Genomic DNA, 20567 nt, shown 5'->3' on the forward strand with positions numbered 1-20567 from the left:
AAAAGCATCAAGTTACTGTTGAAAAAGTGTACAGATAAAGTGGCCAGTGAGTGTATGTGGTCGCCTATTATGGTATTACAAAAAAGGCAGCATGCAGAAACTCACAGTGGCTTTGACAACTTGAGGTTCTTACTTAATACTCCAAGAAACTGCTGCATGCCATATGTCTCTAAATGTTGGAGTTGTTTGTCTGCAAATGTTATTATTTTATCCTAACCAACCCTGCACTGAGCTCCAGCAGGTTTCTGTGTTCCCTCTCTGCCTGCAGCTTTTATAGGGATGCCTAAATTACTCAGGCTCATTCTGTTTCCTTCCTTACCTGCCAGGCAAGAAAGGAAACAGTATGAGTCTGAGTAATTTAGCCATCACCCCGTTTAAGTGGTATGATCGCCAGTCAGTGAACCTGTCAAAAGACTTGTACTATTCTCAACAGTGTATTAATTACTGGCCTACAACTTAATTTGAATTATTTACCTTAAGATTGTAATTTAACACACTGCTTAATTTGTGGAGTAGCCTGCTCTTTTTCGAATATTTCGCAAAAAATCGAATCCATTTTAAAAGCAAAGTGTAACATACAAAATGAGAATCAGACTTCTTCCTTCAGCAACGTAATTAGAAATGAAAATAGAAAGTTATCGTGATGTTGCAGCCAAGAGAGCATAAAATAGATGGGCAGAGGTTGGGGCTTTAATCTGCCTCTCAGTCTCGCTCTCTCCCCCTCTCTCTCCCTCTCTCCTCCCCTTTTGAGATAAAGAGACAGATTTGGTTGGAGGACGCAGAAACACAAGGATTTTTAGGGAATTGCCCAAATTAAACGGAATCATGCTGTTGTTATATCACTCTCGCATCTGGCCCCTGGATAATTGGCCGGGGCACCTCGGCCGTACGTGCTGTCGGCGCGGTCAGCATGGGGGCTGACAGAAAGCGCATTGTGGTTTTAAGTCGGTCCAGCTGACATTCATCATGCCATCGGCACTGCACGGCCCGGCGCATCAAACTTTCGCCAACAACGCCCGGAAGTTTGCGCGATCGTCACGGCAATCAAGGTAGGCAACTTTCCTAAAGTTGCACAGCTTCCTTCAGCTTACCATCTATTTCACGGCTGAAGTGCTGAACGATGGTCCTGCTGCAACTGGGAAAATGGCTGGTTTTTATTTTATTGTGGTAAAGGAGGGAAACGGAAGAAACTTTGAAAACAGTGGCTCACATTACGTCAAGACTGAGCGACTCACGTCCTATAACGTGAGATTATAGTTTCCCCATATTTTAGAGATGCTATTTAGAGTCTTTTATTTTTGCAGCCATAGAGCTAAAAGCCTGTTTCTTAAAAACAAAAAGTAAACAATAACTTCAATTTGTAAATGATTTAGATCCATTAGCTCCATTTATTGGTGCACTTGATGCCCCCCCACCCCCGCCAAGGAATGTGAAGTAGGCTATAGATGATCTGATCATTTGAGTAATTTCAGCTTCATTAAATTCACTCTTGTATTAATAATTTTATTAATTATCAATATTATATTGATTTATGTCTCCCCATATTTAGCATCTGTGTTTTTGAAACTTTCAACTAGTGGCTAAAGCTAAAGCCATGAGCTCTGCACAGGTGTCCTTAGCACTTTCTTCTGAATGCCAACAAAATGATATTATTTACTCGATTAATCAGAATCAACATGCTTTAGTAATCCCCAAGGAAACTACGTGGAATCATGTTCCACTTGAGCTCATATATAAGAGATTGTAGATACAATGCATACATGGACTTAGTCTCTCGTTGCTTGAAAAGAGTCTCCATGGATGAAAAATTGTACAGTGTGTCATATGGTAATTTCAGAAATACAGGTGAAAACATGCAAAGTGTATTTTGTATGTGTGCGTATGTGTTTAAGCCTGCATGTGGATGTGTGTTGCTTGTTTGAATGCCACCTGAGATTAGTGGTATGTAATAGAGTCAGACCAGATGGCCATATTTTCTCTGTCTGGATTTGCCACAAAAAAAGCTTCTGAAAAATAATTCAATATTTCTGTAACTGAAACAGGCTTAATCCACACAGTGGAGGGAAAGTGCCAGGCCATGGGGAAGGCAGGAGGTAGGTAGGTCATGAGGATAACAAGGGGGCATTAAAAACATAAGCTTGAGAAACATTTAACTTTTGAAAGGGTTTTTATGAGCTCTTGCAGCCATGGCTCAACATCGCTCATGGAAGAGGGGCCACACGCTTTTCTGTATTGGTTGAGAAAGATCTGTATTGTCTTTGGGACATCTTAAAATAGCTTTAGTAGGAAGAACCCCACATAGTATAAGTTTGTTTTTATTGTTGCTGGTGGTTGCTTGTTGTTTCCTTTTGTATGCTTGGATTCCTATTATTGAATTCTGCTGATTTTATTGTGTGGATTGGCCTCCAAAATGTGAATTGCTGTTATACTTCTTAGTGTTTGAGAGAAAGAAACTGTAAATGATCTGTGATGTATCACAGTTAAACATTTGAATCTGTTCATCTGAATGAATGTCAAACGTGTGCACTGTTAGACTCGTGTAATTGCCTCCATAGATACTGTGCCTACTATTTTGCATTAAGATGCTCCACAGGAAGTTTAATTTACTAGGAATTCATTTTGGCTGTTGCTGTTGTTATATGTGTGTCTTGTCTAAATGCCAAGGGAGGATTTTAGTCCCAGCTGTTGTGCACTGAGACTTGGCCTGCAGCCTGCAGACACACCCATGTCAGCATCAACAGCTTACATCTTATAAATGCCTCACGGAGACTGCACTTAAATTATCAATCTGCTCCAGGCAAACACATGGAGAAAGAAATCTTAATATGGGAATATGTGGATGTCGTGTTGCAGATCAGTGTGTTTCTTTCAAATGATGGCTTGTCATTCAGAATTATGTCTCTGTAAAGAGTTTTAACCAATTTGTATGGACAAATAAAACCGATACCCCTTTTCCACAAATACACTGGCATATGTTGACCCTATTAAAAAATATATTTTTTAAACAGAAGAATTAATTAATATCTCACACATACCTTAGACCATATTACTCATGTTTTTTAGAGCTAGCAAAGCCTGATATGGAAGAGACAACAAATATGATTTCACAGTTTGTGTTCCTTCTTATCATTGTAATATTACTTCTACAAAAGCAGTTGGCATGTAGCACATGCATGCCTTCATTCTGTCTGTAAACGCAACACAGTAGCTCTAAAGGTTTTGAATGAATTCTGATAAAACATTGTTGGGATGTATGAAAATTTGGCTAACATCTACCAGTATCTTTAAGGTCAACTTAATGGTTTGTTGGTTAAAAATACACAAAAAGTCCCATAACTTGGAAACTATGCAGTGTGTATTGAAATTACCGCATAAGGATTAAAAAATATAATGTCCCATGTGACCACTGACCTCTCCTTCAGGGTCAATAGATTGATCTGAAGGTCAAAGTGATAATAATGCTATGTAGAGCTAGATATGTTTTTTACTGCCATTGTTGGTATTGACAGCATAGGGAATGTTGTGAAAGATAAAAATGTCTTTTTTTTAAACTTTGCTTAAAATTCAGCTGCATTTGTTGTAAGTCACTTTTACATTTCTATCTTTCTTTAAGGTTGACCCAAAACGTTATATCTTAAAATTGTTCTCAAGAGAAAGATAATGAGCTGCCTAATTAGTAACATTACACAAAAAACTCAAGTTATCCATGTCCAGTTGTTTTCAAATCAGTACCTATTATCCATTATCTACTCCAAGTAAGCATCTGTCAAGTTACCTATATCTGAATTTTACTGCACTCCAGACGTCTTAAAGTATGTTTAGAAAGAACAAATCAAAATGAACGAAGGTGCCAAAAGTACAGAAAAAGTACAAAAGTTGCTCCCTGAAGGACAATTCTACAATCTATTTTATGCACAGGTAGTTACACCTTCTCCTATATTAATGTAATACAAAATATTAGTACCTGAAAATACAAATTTATTCAAATCTAAATTCTAATTCTAATGAATGTACTCGTCTTTAATCTGTTATTTAGGACTCAAGCAATAAAGGAGAAAAAATAAATGGGGGTTACTTTGCCTCTGCACCTAAACAGAAAAATGAGAACAGTCTGGGGTTTCAAGTGTGATTCAGCAGGTGGAGGAACACTCAAATCTGTTGTCGTGGCTCAGTGGGGGGAAATACTAACAGCTCACAATAATTTCTAATGTGAGTTTCATTAGATTTTCTTAGTGGACAGGCTGTGATCAGCTGGCCTGCTGCTCTTTGTGGATTTACACAACTGAAATCAACAAGACGCAAGCAGATGTTTCACAGCTGAGTTCCATTTCCTACACTAACAGTGTACTATACATTGTCTTTGCAGTAGAAATATAAAGCTGGTATGATTATTGAATTCAGCCAGCGAATCTAAGCATCATTAGTATAAATGTAGATGAAATCTGATTAATTGACAGATCCAATATGTGATTAAAAATTATGACATTCCATGTAATCCCAGCAGCTGGCCCTTTAGCTAACAACATACTGTGTGACAAAGTGCACACGAAGAGTTTGTGTGTTTAGCTCATAAAAATGTTGTAGAAACATTGTCATGTTGAAATATTTCTCCCTTTATGCACGTTCCTCTTCTGTAGCGCTGGCTTGAAGCTGACTACAACATACCTGCACTTGTCCTGGCCCACTGTAACTCCAGAGTATAAGCTCTATAAATGATACAGTTGAACCTACAATAACGAGCCTGTTTTGAAAATGTAATTATTTGTGTTGAAATGTAGGGAGTAAACGTAAAAAGTAAATAAATGAAAAATAAATACTCAAGTAAAATACAGATACCTTAAAATTCTACTTACAGTAACAAATGTATTTATTTATACTAACCTGTGAAAATGAATATATAAAAAATGCAGTACTATTCCTTTAAAAGTAAGTTTTCACACTATTAATACTTATTTGTGTATGTGTATTAATATGTACAAATGCTTTGGAGATAATTGCCTATTTTTTTTTTCTTTGATGATTTTGCTGTAAAAAGCTTTAAATGCTCTAAATTCTGTAATTTAATATTATTATTACTGTTATTATTATTGTTGTTGTTGTTAATTGTTCCTTTGCTTTTGTGACACATTTGATATTCTATTTTTCTTTTTCAATTCATTACTTTTTCTTCTCCTTTGCTCTCATTTTTTTCCTGATGTCCATAATGCAAATAACAATTTCACATTTGGTGATATTGTTCTACCCAAGATTTAAAACGTCAGGTGCGAACAGAATTCACACTGAAGTGGTTGATTGAAGGGCAGTCTGCATCCACTGCTAAAGATAAGTGTGGAAGTAAGACTTGTCTAATTGCCTACAACTTCCCAATGACTGAGGATTACATTAGAGGATGCACTTTATGAACATGAAAAGAATTCACCTGCACATCTTTTTCTCTGTGCACACACAGCTGTATGACCCTCTACACAGAGGGTTATGCAACTGTCTCCAGATGTTTTACATACTCTAGCTCATATGGACAGGTCTTAAACTGTAGTTGATAACCAAAACATAGTTTCTCTTAGGATAATCTTCTTAAATCTATCACAACATGATAAACTCACAACATAAGACACCTAACTTTTATCTCCATTTAGACCCATGAACTGCTACATTGCACAACATTATACTATAAATAACTATGATGTAAATGCTATATTATTATTATTATTATTATTATTATTATTATTATTATGTACTTAAATAATAATCATAATAAACAGCATCAGCATCATTTAGCCACCACAGTTTATGTGGCTAAATATAAACAACTAATTATAAATAACTGATGCAAAATAGGTTCTAATAGTTAAGATAAAAGAAAACAAAAATACTCTTATGCTGTAGTCACAATTTATTACACAATTTATTAATTTATTAATTAATTTATTATATAATTATTTTTTTCATTAATAAAGTTTTCTAGTAATATTACTGTGTGTTTGTTTGGGACTTCATATTTCTGACATGTTCATTTATTGAACTGGACACGCCTTCTTACATCAGAGGTTCAGGTTCAAATGCATACTGCTAAAGTACACACAGCATACACATGACCTCAGGAACAGTAAATACTGTATAGACAGAGACTGAGGGTCTATTGTGCATCTATTTTATAACTACACTAATGAAAGGCTGCATTTGGCTCAGGTTATGAAAACTGTTTTACCAAATGGACACTGGTGTCGTTTATGTCCATTCTTTTTCTAACAAAGGCTGATACAATGTTTAATGTTCAAAAACATGTATAAGATAACAGGACAATATAGTACAATTAAACTAGAGTACAAGAAGGGTTGTTATGACAAAACCTGGGTGGACAATAGTCATGACAATTTGCATATTTAATTATCAAGGAACTGACCTCACAGCCCATTGGTCATTCAGTGGTGCTGGTTCCAGTCATTGTGCAAAAAACCTATAGGGCATAGGCCAAAAGGAGTGATGTTATTCATAGATTGAACGCTGAAAAAGTGGGTGTAACTAGGAAGTGGAGTGGCAGTGAGCAGTCCACAAGGCGGAGACATGTGTTTTCCCTCTTTGTAACTTCGGTCTTCTCCACAGCAGACTGAAGGACCAACAATGGCACAAATAAGAATTCTGACAGTGCCTCCTGGTGGCAATACACAGCTAGAGCATCTGCAAAGCAGTGCATGCATGAGTTTACAACTAGGTCAGTCCCTTCAACAAATACAAAAACCTGCTAATTAGTGTGAAGTAACACACCAATAAAAAGCTAAATTATCACTCCCCAAAAGTGGAGCACGAGGTCTATGACGGACTCTCCAGTTTGTATAGTTAACTGTATAGTCATACATATAATTTGGGGGAAATGATTTTCTTTCACAGTTTGCTTTTGGGATATCAAACTTATTTTAATCTAAATAAAAGGAATAATAACACGCGCTCAGGTTTTAAAGTGGGCTGAATGGTGCTTTTGTTGTCCATAAGTTGTGGTCAGCATATAGTTAACAAAAGAGGAGGAAGCATAAAGGGAATACATTTTTTAAGTGGCAGGTAATTGCAAATGCAACTTTTCAAACTGATCAACAAATATCAGTTGCTGTGCAGTTTCTCACACAAAGTATCTCTGGGAACAGGCTAGTTTGTGGTAACGCACTATGCTAGCACAGAAGCTCTGGCGTTCATGGTCAGTAAAGAGATTCATTGAAATTTTAGCTGATGTTGCTTAGATTCCTTCACTGAATTCCAGCTTTGCATTAACTTTATGCTCTCTATTATAAAGACAATATAGACTGTACACTGTGCAGCACAGAGGTGGAAATCAGACAAGATCAAGTAACAACTTACAGGTGGATGAACTGAGTTGTTTAAATCCATGAAGATCAATAAACCTCATAGCAGCAGCAACTGCACAGCTCAGCTGATCACAGTCTGTACATAAAGAAAATCCACTGGAGCTCACAATAGAAATTACTAGAACTTGCAGGGGGGGGGCGCTGTGCCGCACCACTACAACAATCTTTTATTTTTACATTAATATAGCACAAGGTTCAGTTTCTTTTGCACAAAAAGTAGCTGGTATGTTCTTTAAAGAGCTGCTTTTTACTTTTTTACTTTGAGCCATTTGAGTATCTCTTTTACTTGAGTAAAGAAGTGGAGTATTTTTTTAACACAAGTATCTGTACTTTTGCCACCTTTGGAAATAAAACTCTACAACCAAGTACAGTAGTAACAGAAAGGGAACTTAGTCGTAGCATTCTTGAGCCCATGTAGTTGCTAAAGAGAAAATGTAAATTTTCTCAATTTAACAATTTGATATCTTTTCTATTGGGAATAAAATGATTGCATCATGTTTTTATTTACAGAATCACAACATTTTTGGAGATTCTTAAGACACCATTCATACAGAATTTATTCAGTTTTCTGTGTGAGCGATAAGGAAATGTGAATTTAGAATAGGTGACTCCAGGGGCTGTGTGTGTGTGTGTGTGTGTGTGTGTGTGTGTGTGTGTGTGTGTGTGTGTGTGTGTGTGTGTGTGTGTGTGTGTGTGTGAACTCACTGGTATCTGTGTTAATCTGACGGAAGAGATCCCTCGGCTTATAGCACTGAGCTGCTCAGCCTGCATTAATCTTCTTAATAGGGTCAAAACTCTGATCCAAAAATATCATCTAATGCCTTCACACAGCCAGAGACCACCCCACCAACCTCATCCCAGGAGCATAACACAGGGTCCATCATGCAAGGTCAACCATACTGTACTTACTGGGCCTTAAAGGAAGAGAGTGCTTTATGCTAGTTCTTCACACACAAAGGGAAGTTAACAGGAATTAGTGCACACTGGTGAGCAAACATCTGTGCTCAGCTGTAAATTTATTCTTGTGATCACAAATGTTCTTCAGTAAAGCGCAGTTTGTGTCAAAGACTACAATGCATCATTTAGAGGAGATACATTTCAATTAGTTTACAGGAATTAAGTGGAATTGAAACAACTTTTAACAAAGTGTAAATCTTGCATTTTGTTTTAATAGTTTTTACTACATATTATTTTATTCCGATGTTTAGATTTGGACAAAGCTGTTAAAACAGACCCAATTTGCTGGAAATGAGTTGGCGAGTACATATGAGAGAGCCTCCATGACTTGTCACGCTGTGCATGTGTAAAGGTTACATTTTGCTTCAGTTTTCCTGAATAAGTTGATATTGTTTTGTGGAAACACTGCATGTGTCTCACACATGTTCAGTGACTGTGGCTCATATAGCATACACTCATTTTTATTAAAACAGAAACATTTCCCCAAATGAACGCAGCTCTCAAAGTTAAATGTTGGACATAAATATACATGTTTTTTCATCTGACCAGCAAAGGATTGGGCTGCAATTAAGCCAGATCGGCCTTGACATCTGTTCATGTTTACACACATGTGATAAAGTCACGAGGGATAGCTTACTTAAAGTTACTGCTCATTGCAACATGCATGACCATAGCTTGGATGTAAATCCCTGTGCTGTCTCTCTGTTGTGTGCGGGGCTTTCCAGTGAGCATTAAAGGATCATAGGTAACAAGGACTTATGAGTTTTTCTCAATATGATATCCTGAATATTAATAGCATGGTAAAAATAGTTACCCACCATGCATTAACATTGGCCCATATGAAACCTTTGTTTTATGATGTCCTGTCATAGTCAGGGACACAAGATATTTTGTTTTCACTGTTCTGTATATTTGAAGTATTTATCACTTCCATTTCCATTAAATATTTGTTCATTAATTGTCTATTTTTCTTTTTTACTACCGGTAGGTTTTGAGCTATAAACACATATGTCCTATTTTTTTTTTTCCACAAATGCTGGGATATATAATACAGAATGCTAGAGTGAAAAAAATAGTTACATTAGTATTGAAGCAGTGAGCGTTGCAGAGTTGGCAGTGGGAGATGGAAGGCTGTGCTGGTTGAGAATGGAGGCTTTGGTTTCTCTGCCCTTGTCACTCTGTCATCACTCTTTCTACTCCTCTGATGTCGAACATGTGAGAGTTGCTAAAAATCAATTATTGATTGTGATAGTGTAAGTAACTCAGATATGGATACGGTGTGTGTGTGTGTGTGTGTGTGTGTGTGTGTGTGTGTGTGTGTGTGTGTGTGTGTGTGTGTGTGTGTGTGTGTGTGTGTGTGTGTGTGTGTGTGCACCGGTTTTCCTATCTTAGTGGGGACCAAAAATCAGAAATTTTACTTAAAACTTACTTAAATTTGAGTTTGAAGGCATTTTTCACACTCAAAATGTGGTTTTACAGTCAAGATTACAATTGGGTTATGGTTAAGTTTAGGGAAAGGGTTAGAGTTAGGCATGCAATTTGGATGGTTAGGGTAAGTGGATAGGGAAAGCGTTATATCAATGAGATGTCCCCACGAGGATAGCAACAACAGACGTGTGTGTGTGTGTGGCCCAAGTCAAGCATGGAGAAATCTGAGGATCTAATTGCAATGTTCCACTCTAGAAAGCTTTGAGTACCTCACTCAGATTCCTGACAGACAGCTTATGATATGCATGGTTTGGGAAACAATCTAACTCATGCATGCGCACACACACACACACACACACACACACACACACACACACACACACACACACACACACACACACACGCAAAATTAACAATCTTGAGAATGAGTTTGCTTTCCACTGCTGACTTTGTTTTTCTGCGGCCTGTGAGCATGCTTGCTGTGTGTGTGTGTGTGTGTGTGTGTGTGTGTGTGTGTGTGTGTGCATCGTTATGCCTGTACCCTTTGCCACAGCTCTAGTTTCTACTCAAGCATAAGGTTACCTAAAGTAGTCCATGAGAGGCTGACCATCCTGATCCCAAGTGAAAAGTTGGTAAAGCGGCTGGACTTGTGCAGGACCCTTTTTCTCTTACTCTTGTTTTTATTCTTTGATGCCGATGGTATAAAAACCTCTTGCAAAGGAAGGTAAAAGTTTGTTGCTTGTTTGATATGCTTTGTGTGAGTCTGTTTGGGGAATATTGTTGCTATTGATTACTTTGTTCATTCCTCAACATTAAAGGGTCCGGGAAGCAGATTTGACTTTAGAGTGGTTGCAACATATTTAACTGTATATCATGTCTTCCTTTAGATTCTACCCTGGTTTAGGAATAAACAGAATGCCAAACTAAGAAAATTGCCCTAATTTGTGCTTTGTGAATCAGTCATTTAATAATTTAGTGTGCAATAATGAAAATGAACACTATAAGTACATTTAGTTTGTTGATAAATTGGTTTGGCAGGTCTATGTCAATGATTTCTGAGTATTAAGTTGACAGTTGAGCCTGATTTTCAGATTCTGTTTCAAGATCATTAGAAAGTCTCAATTGAGGAAACTGACCTAGTTCCAGTCAGGAGGTCTCAGGAGGAAATGAGACTTCCATTGTATGATTTACCAGTTTGCGTTTTTCATATCGTATGATTCAGCACATGATTTTAACATTTTGCAATCCTAAAGAATTATTTAGGCCTTGTTGTTTCATATTTTATTCCTGTGAAAGACAGTAGTCACCATGATGGTTTTCTGTGTCCCATTTTTTTTTTTTTTTTGCCTGATTTTGATCGATCAGACTCCTTTTTTTTGTCGGGGGTCCTCTCTCATCATCCTGTCTATCCATCCACCCACCTATCAAGTCCCATTCTGTCTCATTGACACATTCCCTTTTTTTTGCAATGCTGTCCTCATCCCATCCACCCACATCCATTTCCCCGATAATTTTCATATCATCCTCTTTATTCTCTCTCTCTCTCTCTCTCTCTTTGTCTCCCAGGAGGATTGGTATCACTGGCTCTGGTTTTAGGTGGTGACTCATCTCTGGAGTCTTTAATTAAACATCTGCAGGCTTTAGCACCCATTCACACAGTTACACACATGCATGCACACCCACACACACACACACACACACAACACACCTATACAGTACAACCCCACACAGGCACACACACCGACAGGCACAAATACACCTTTCACACAACCTCACTATTTCATACTATGTGAATGCTGATGAAAAAACACACACAGGTAAATACAAATATAAAGAGCAAAGCTGGAACAGAGCTTATTTTTACAGCTAAGACCAAAGATATGGCACAGTGGAGTTTAAATGTGAGCCTTGGCGTCTGGTAGAAACTAGGCTCATGCTATCACTGCACAGTCAGTTAATTATGCACTAATGTATGCAGAGTCCCAGTTACCTCGGACTGTCCTCCTTTCCTACAACCCTCGGGGTCATGACAGGTGGTGCAGCTCTCATCCCTTTTCTCTCATTTCAGGTTGTTTGTTAAAATAACTTCAGTGTCCAGTATATGCACTGGTTAGTATGTATTGCTAACTAGTATTACTTATTTAAAGGAATAGTAGTAAAGTTTATGTCAACAATTTGATAATGATTTGATCAGTCAGAGAGATGTGAACATGTAAGGGTCAGGCTGTAGCTACCCTTGAGTTGCTCTCCTATTTAATGTCTGCTGTTTTCAAAGTTACATGACCCATCGCAGTGCCACTGCCACAGCAGGCAAAAGAAAGAACCAGCAAAGAATTTACTAGTTTTTGTTCTTTCTCTCCCCCATGTTCTAGCTGTATTGCTGGTAGATAACGTTGCTTGTTCCCCGTTTCTTTTGTTTCCTTTCATCTTAAACTATGTCTCTCACTTTCTGTTTCCAAATAATTCTCCAAGAAACTAGCATTTGTGTTTATCATATTCTAATGACCTGATGCTTGCCTTGGTGAGCTCTGCACAGCTAACAGAAACACACTGATAATCTTTGTCTCTCCTCTTCAACTCTACAGGAGCTGGATTTTTAAAAAACAAGTTGAAGGAGTTTTTGTATTTACGTCAGTCACACTGTAGCCTGAATGCTCTGCTACGCTGCTGGAGCTGCTGACTCTGGTGTGTGAACCTCCCATCTGTCAGTCTGTGTGTTGCACTGGCTGAACCAAAGCCATGGAGGTGGCCTTGGTAGACTTTGAGAGCCTGGATGACCTTGCTGGCAACCTTGGAGATGAGGTGGACACCTATGCTGATGAGACCACAGCTCTCACAGTGGACATGCCCCCAGAGCACAGCAGCCCAACCAGCAACTACCATCTAAGAGCCACAGACCTAACACCTACACCTTCCCACTGCAGCCCTATACCCCCATACATTTGGGAATCGACCTCCTCTTCACCCATTCCACAGACACTTACAGTACCACAGTCCCCGACGATGCCAACTCCAACTAGAAAGGGGCGTAGCAGCTGTGCTAGCATGATCTCAAACTTTAAACTGCTGCTAAGCAGTGAGGGGAGCAAGGAAAGTGAGATGATCTTTAACCGGCTTGCTAAGGAGTGCTGTGAGGATCTCTTTGTTGATAAACGAGGCTTGGATGATGGAGATCAGAAAGTCATCATCAACATTGCCGGTCTTCGTTTTGAGACGCAGCTTAAAACACTGGACCAGTTTCCTGAGACACTTCTAGGGGACCCTTTGAAGAGGATGGAATACTTTGATCCAATGAGGAACGAGTACTTCTTTGATCGGAACAGACCCAGCTTTGATGGAATTTTATATTACTACCAGTCAGGAGGTAAAGTTAGGCGACCAGCTAACGTTCCCCTTGATGTGTTTGCAGATGAAATTCTGTTCTATGAGCTTGGAAACGAGGCTATGGAGCAGTTCAGAGAAGAAGAAGGATTCTTAAAAGACGTTGAGATTCCTCTTCCTAGTAATGATGTGTACAGACAATTCTGGCTGCTGTTTGAGTACCCAGAGAGCTCCAATGCAGCACGAGGTGTAGCGCTGGTGTCCGTCCTTGTCATCGTCATATCCATTATTATTTTCTGCATGGAAACACTACCAGAATTCAGAGATGAGACCGACCCAGTTGTTCCCACAGCTGTACAACCTTTTAACCAATCGCAAGGTTCTGTGGGTCCGCCTGGTGTAAAGCCCACAACCTTCTCTGATCCTTTCTTCATCATTGAAACTGCCTGCATTGGTTGGTTTTTCTTTGAGCTGTGTGTGCGATTTGTGGTCTGCCCTAGCAAAAGAGAGTTTTTCCACAACCTCATGAACATTATTGACATCATATCTATCATCCCTTATTTTGTCACTGTGATTACAGAATTGGCCACAACTCCAGCAGAAAGCTCAGGGCAGAACATGTCTTTGGCCATTCTACGTATCATCCGCTTGGTGCGGGTGTTTCGTATATTCAAACTATCTCGTCACTCTAAAGGGCTCCAGATCCTGGGACAGACTCTGAAGGCCAGCATGCGTGAGCTCGGGTTGCTCATCTTTTTCCTCTTTATTGGAGTTATCCTTTTCTCCAGCGCTATCTACTTTGCTGAGGTAGACGAGCCAAATACAGTGTTTGTCAGCATACCTGATGGCTTCTGGTGGGCTGTTGTTACCATGACCACTGTAGGCTACGGAGACATGTGTCCCATTACCACGGGGGGTAAGATGGTGGGCACCTTGTGTGCCATTGCAGGTGTGCTGACTATTGCCTTGCCTGTTCCCGTCATTGTTTCCAACTTCAACTATTTCTACCATAGAGAGGCAGAAGCAGAGGACAAGTTGCCCTTGGCTGATGCTGTCGAGAAAGCCATAAAGGATACCACACAGGGTAGCAACACCTCGCTCAATAAAGCCAACGGGATCTGGCAGAGTGACAAAGGGAACTGACGTCAGAAGAACACTGTTCAATAGGAGGTGAAACTTTGCCACTAAGCAGTAAATCTTAAATAGTCACTGTTACGAGTGGCCAGTTGGATTCATTAGATCTGCACTGCACCTTGTGAAAAATGTTTTTTAATTATAAACTGGTTGTACCACATTTACCTCTTTTTGTCCAATATGGAAATGACATTTTGAAAATGAGTTCCCCATATTAATGTTTAGGAATTCATGTTATTATGTTTCATGGTAGGTGTTTAGGTTGCACACACCCGAGAAACGTTCTTCATTCTCGTGTGTGTCTAACAGATCCTTTTAAAGGAAACCTTCTGTTCATTGCATTGGCCAGTAATCCTAATGTTTACAACATGTTGTGATTTTGTCCTCGAGGATGTTTAACACAGCTTTCCAGCAGCATTTTAATGGGCCATAAAGTATTAAACCATTTAAAGTTCATCTAAAGTAAAGAAAATTCTTAACTGTCACATTGTTAATGTATTTTATTCATCTCTAATAATTCAACATTTCATCCTATTGGAATAAATTCTCTCCTGCTCAAAAACTGATACTTATATATAATATTTACAGTGTCTGCAATGCCTCACACGGCCCACTTTTCATCTCACTGCTTAACTGAAATCTTCTATATTTTCCGATTAAAATTGCAACTCTGCAAAACTGATTGAATTGCTGGCCAGTTCTGAACAAACAAAGGTCACTCCTTTCCTCTAAGTGTCTTCAAAGACTAATTTGTGTTGTGCTTATTGTCTAGATTAGAGCCATCACATATTTATTTATTTATTTATTTATTTATTTACACAAAAAGTGAATCATAATTGTGAAGTATTCATTCATTCTCACTGGTTTAACCGAGTAAGGATTCTCCACAACTCACAGTCAGACTGATTCCACTTCATATAGTTGTTGTTTTTATTTGTTGTATTGTAATGGAGTGCCTTAAATCATGCAATGTAGGGATACTGTTGAATATGCCATATATAATTCCACTGTAATACCTCTGTCTGTCACACATATATGCTCAGTATTTTTGGTTTCATATTTGACTGGTAATATAAAGGTTATAACCATTTTGTCCCTTTCATGCATTTGTGTGTTATTTAAAAAAAGGAGCGTCCAACATAATATTCTGGATCTGAATCTTGAAAGAAGTTATGTGAAGTGTAATGGATCTACTCTCTTTATGGGGTCACATCAGTTCTCTCAAATTTGGATTTCATCCTTTTTTTCCTTTCATTCACTGTCTTATTGTAGACAAAGAAACTTCAGTTATAGAGAATTCCTCTCTATGTCAAAGAAAATATGAATGAGAGATGAAAGAAGCCAAAGATAATTGCTTATAAAGGTAAATAAAGGGATCTGTTATCCCATAACTCAAAAACTGTGCTTTTGCAGCGTAATATAGAGGTGGGTCTTTGAAAAGTGGCTTATAAAAACAAATTCTGGAAAGAAAAATTGGTGGTTGAGCATATGATGAAAATGAGATTATACGGTGGCAACAACAAGTGAGCCCATCAGAATTACTTGGTTTTCTACACAATGTGATCTTTGAAGGTTTTTACACAATTCGCTTATTATTAAACTGCACTCATGCATCAGGATCTTTATTGGGTTTTAATTTGGCTTTGCTTAGATTTACTTGTTCCCTTGTTTGCCCGGGTTCAGTTTTATCAGGTGGGAACTATCCTGGCAATATAGGATACTTTCATTAATTAGAAATTGATGATGACTGGCTTATAATAGGCCTACAGACACAGACGTAGCCTCACATTATTGACAGTAATGTCAGTATTTTACCTTTGGGATGAATTTTGAATGTCTATATGTAGCTTGGTGTACATGCCAATTTTAAATAAAAAATGTTGCACCTTAGATGGAGCTTTGCTGGATTAGGCACCACTTGCACAGGCTAGAGACAGGTCATCAACAATCTGGTAACTCAACTGAAATCACTGGGGAAAATGTGTACTCTCCAACCACCTGGCAAGTGGACGTTGTTGGCTATCACTGTGAAATCGATTCCTAAAGTCACGCAGGTCTAGACTGGTCATTAACCTCCCTGGCAACCACAGATTACTGGGAAAAAATGTTGCCCCTTGCACCGATCGCTCTCCAGGCTTGTATGACTGAGACTTACATGTTTGCTAATTTTATAAGCATAAGGGTTCACATTTTGCATCATATTGTATAGCAGTAATAATAATAATGATAGTGGAAAGATAACCTGAAGATCTACCCATAATCTAATTTCACCTAAATGTAAGTGAATCCAAGCAATTCACTTCTTTTTCTTGTCACTATGTTACTTTCTGTGTGTTTGACAATCAGCTTTGCGGTCATAATGATAACTAACTGTATGGTTTGACGCCCGTTTTTGTTGATACAGGTAATCACTTGTTCAGCTGGTAAACTATCCTTAAATGATAACAGCATGAAAACAATAAGCCAGAGTTTATTTCATTACGAAGACCTTTACACTGTATTTATATGTATGAAAACATACGATTTACTGTAATGAAGATGTAATACATCCTGGGATTTTAAATGTTTTCTTCTCATGTTTTATATGCACTGGTGTGTTTATAGAAAGTTGTGCTTGTGTGAATGGAGATACATAGGTGTGCATGTTTTGTGAAAGAGAGAGAGAGGAGTGAACTTTCTTGTATTCCCTCTGTGTTCCCCCTTCAGGTAAGAAAATCCCCAACGTTATATAAGATTTCGTCATGACTTTCATTAAGCAGTCTCTGCTTTCACTGTAATGCTAGTGCCACACACACACAAACACTGGTAGTCTGTGAGGTACCAACAGGATGCCAGTCTCTGGTTCACATGGAGAAGTCTGCTAGCTTATATTGTTAGATAGCTTCACCTGATACTGTTGTCTGTAGATATAACAGCTCATCTCAGTGAAATAAACCAGTACAATAAAGTACACCATCTGAACTGTACTGCACATTAGGTGTAGGCCTAAATGTGGACTCAGTGAAATAGTCTATTGTGCCCACTTGCAATATAGTTCTCATCGCTGGTGCCATATAGTCTTTTTTTTTTTTTTTTTTTTTAACCGTGTAGATAGTTTTGGATTCTCCAGATCTGGCAAACAATAATACAAAATATTGTGTCTGTATAATAAAAATAATTTGAAATAAATTTCACTTATCAGCAGAATTTCACGAATCCTCATGATGCTCATCAAGTGAATGAGGCTGAAGTGAACAGAAACCAAATCACTGCCAGTGAAAAGGAAAAGACACTTAACAGGGTGCAAAGGTGAACGGCAACAACGGTGATACAAACACACACTGACACCACAATCATGTGAGTGATTAAAAGTTTCTACTTTTGCAGATTTTATGATGTTAATGATTGCATACCCAGTATTCCAGAATTGCTGCAACATAACATAATAGCAACGTGCACTGATTGTGACCTCTTGAAGTTTAAATAGGCAGCACAGGACTACCAACAGTTAACTGAGACGACAATCTGGACGTGCTGACCAAAACCAAACCAAAGACTGAAAATATTGCTGGTCTGATGAGTCTCATTTTCTACTTTAGCATTTGGATGGTCGAGTCAAATTTAGTTAAACACCATGGGAGCGCCCTGTTTGGCATGAACAGCTCAGGCTGCTGCTGGTGATATATTGGTGTGGCTTAGAACAAACTGAGAATTGTTTAAATGCCAGCTTGTACCTGAATATTGTTGCTGGCCATGTCCATCTCTTTATGAGCAGAGTGTGCCCATGAAGCTGCTTAAAGCAGGATAATACTCCATGTCACAAAGCTCACATCATCTCAGACTGGTTTCTTGAACGTGAGTTCTCTGTATTCAAATGGCCTGCACAGTCATCAGATCTCAATCCAGTAGATCACCTTTGCGATGGGATGTAATGGGAAATTCCCATCATGGGTGTTCATTCACCACATCTGTGGCATCTGTATGATGCCATCATCTGAATATGGACCAAAATCACTGAGGAATGTTCCCAGCACCACGCTGAATCCATGCTACAAAGAATGAAGGCATTCTGAAGGCTGTAAAAGTGTACAAAGTGGCCAGTGAATGTATATCTAATACAGACATTCAAGAAAATGTTTATATATTACTAATGTATCTTAAATGCAAATTTACAAGATATCACACACCTCATGAGAAATGAGAAATGTATAAAAGCACATTAAATAGAACTTAAAGTTGGATTTTCCCCCATATATACACTTCAGAAAGCAGTTTCATCATATAATTATGCCTTGATCTTTCTAACCTTGAATTTGCAAGAAATTCCTGTTAGCAGCAGCTGGATTTCCTCCTGTGTCACATCACAGATGCTGTGTTATTTTGCAAGGTTAGAATAAAATAGCCCTTTATTGTCATTGTACATGTACAATGAAATTGCAGGTGCTCCACACCAACTGTGCCTAAATACAATATAAATATTCATCGTGGGAACAATAAAACAAGCAGTGCTTTTGACATTTCAAATTAAATGCTGCTGAAGAGAACAGATGATTACTATTTGAGAGTTCTTGCTGCTCAGATGACTTTGTGGTTGCTTTACTAGAACAGGTTGTTTTGTCCAGGAAATTTCTATAACAGGAACCTCAAAAAATGAATATATGACCCAGATTATGATCATAATGAGAGGCGTCCAAGGCAATGAGTGAAAAGGGAGAAAGGAGGACTGAATGACACCTGGGAGGAGATGGAAGGTGAGAGTTGACACGCCACCTGGTCCGTGGTAGTGGACTGTCATATAAGTTACAAGCAGGTGCAGAAGGTTGTGAGTGAAACAGATATCTGGCACACACAGACAGATGTTGGTTTGCTATCCTCGTGGGGACATCCCAATGACATAATGCTTTCCCAGCTGCTTTTTCACATTTTGAATGTGAAAAATGTCTTCAACCCTGTGCGGGCCTGGATTCTGGTCCCCACCAGTATAGTAAGAACCCGTACAGACACACACGCACACACACACACAATGGAAATCAAACAATAATTAGAGTTTCAAGAAGAACAACAAGCTAATAAAAGTCAGAATTGTGATGAACTTTAGCACATCGTAGTTATCAAGTCCTTTTTTATAAACAAAGGTTACTACTTCCATCATGTAGAATGCAACAGGAGTAACATTTGTCCATTAAACCCCCGGTTATTAATTTTCTTTCTTAAAAGATGCTATGAAAATCTAAATTATTATTATTATCACAAAGGCAGTGGGTGACATTTCACTTTAACGACGATGCAAATCTGCCTGTTAAAGAAACTTCACGACTCCTGTTGGCTGAATTAACAGCTACAGTGGAAAAAAATGCTTAGAAAAACAGAAAATGTCCTGTCACTATATTTTTAAACTGATAATTCAATAAATGGACAAATGTGTGGTTAAAAAGTACAGTGGAAAAACACTGCACATTCAGGTGCAGCAAAGAACAAAAACAAAAAAACAAAACCTTAAACAAATATACAGAAAATATACAGAAAATTCCTTAATTAAAAAATGGCACGTTGTATTGTATTTTTACAGATAGTTTTGTTGTTGTTGTTGTTGCTCTCTTTTGCTTGTTTTGCTAAGTGATATAAAAAATAAAATATTAGAATTTGATTCAACACATTGGAGTGCAAAGTGGAGCTTGGAGGGTCTGTTAGTGTAGAAAATTGCACAGTAAACCATAGCATCAAAAATAAAGTTTGTGTTTTCATACTTGCATTTCAGTGAAATGATTTTCATCTAACTGTCAGGTTTACACACTTTGCAGTTCTTTATTCTGGTTAAGAGTTGTTTTTATTGTTGTCAGATATACAGTGGAGCTGGTTTGTTCCTGTTGCTATGTGTTCTAAGACAACAGACAAAAGGACTTTCCTCATTCATATCATTAATGCTAAACCAATTTCCTATCCTTGTTTAGCAGATTAAGAGGAGGCCTTCATACCAACACATCATTGTTGTCTTTGATGATCGTTCAGGTCTCTAAGCTTGCAACAGCTGTATTTTCACTAGTAACACAACTGAGCCTCATCGCTAACATGGATTATTACATGAGAAATTTGAAGAGGACTTACCCATCTAAAACGCTAAATCAAAATATCAGCCATCAAATCAGCTAGAAGTAAAAACAGCTTTTGATATTAATCCTCCTGCTTATTTATCCAGAATGTGTTTATGTTGGCTTGTGTTTGTGTGTGTCCCATTTTCTCTTGGAGTGGGGTTTTAACAACATCCAGTCAATCCGACTACATCCCTGGCAAGGTTGGTTAGGTTTCTAAAATTGTGTCCATTACAGACACTAGATACCTCATCAAAATTGTAATTGGTAATATAATCCAAGGGGTTACCCAAACAGAGTA

The 20567-nt window shown here is 38.2% G+C and overlaps 1 protein-coding gene across 1 annotated transcript; it reads left to right on the forward strand.

Annotated features, from left to right (window-relative positions):
- The first annotated feature begins 726 nt into the window (after window positions 1–726).
- Window positions 727–15325, forward strand: LOC120743996 (potassium voltage-gated channel subfamily A member 10). Its single transcript, XM_040048093.1, has 2 exons — window positions 727–1049; window positions 12329–15325. The coding sequence occupies exon 2, from the start codon at window positions 12483–12485 to the stop codon at window positions 14205–14207; it is 1725 nt and encodes a 574-aa protein (XP_039904027.1). The 5' UTR covers window positions 727–1049; window positions 12329–12482; the 3' UTR covers window positions 14208–15325.
- Window positions 15326–20567: the final 5242 nt, after the last annotated feature.

The sequence above is a fragment of the Simochromis diagramma genome, unplaced genomic scaffold, assembly GCF_900408965.1.
Source record: "Simochromis diagramma unplaced genomic scaffold, fSimDia1.1 OVJJ01000387.1, whole genome shotgun sequence".
In the NCBI taxonomy this organism is placed as follows: domain Eukaryota; kingdom Metazoa; phylum Chordata; class Actinopteri; order Cichliformes; family Cichlidae; genus Simochromis; species Simochromis diagramma.

Coding starts and splice junctions, on each gene's coding strand:
- LOC120743996 (XM_040048093.1), top strand. CDS start 12,483: ATGGAGGTGGCCTTGGTAGACTTTGAGAGCCTGGATGACCTTGCTGGC.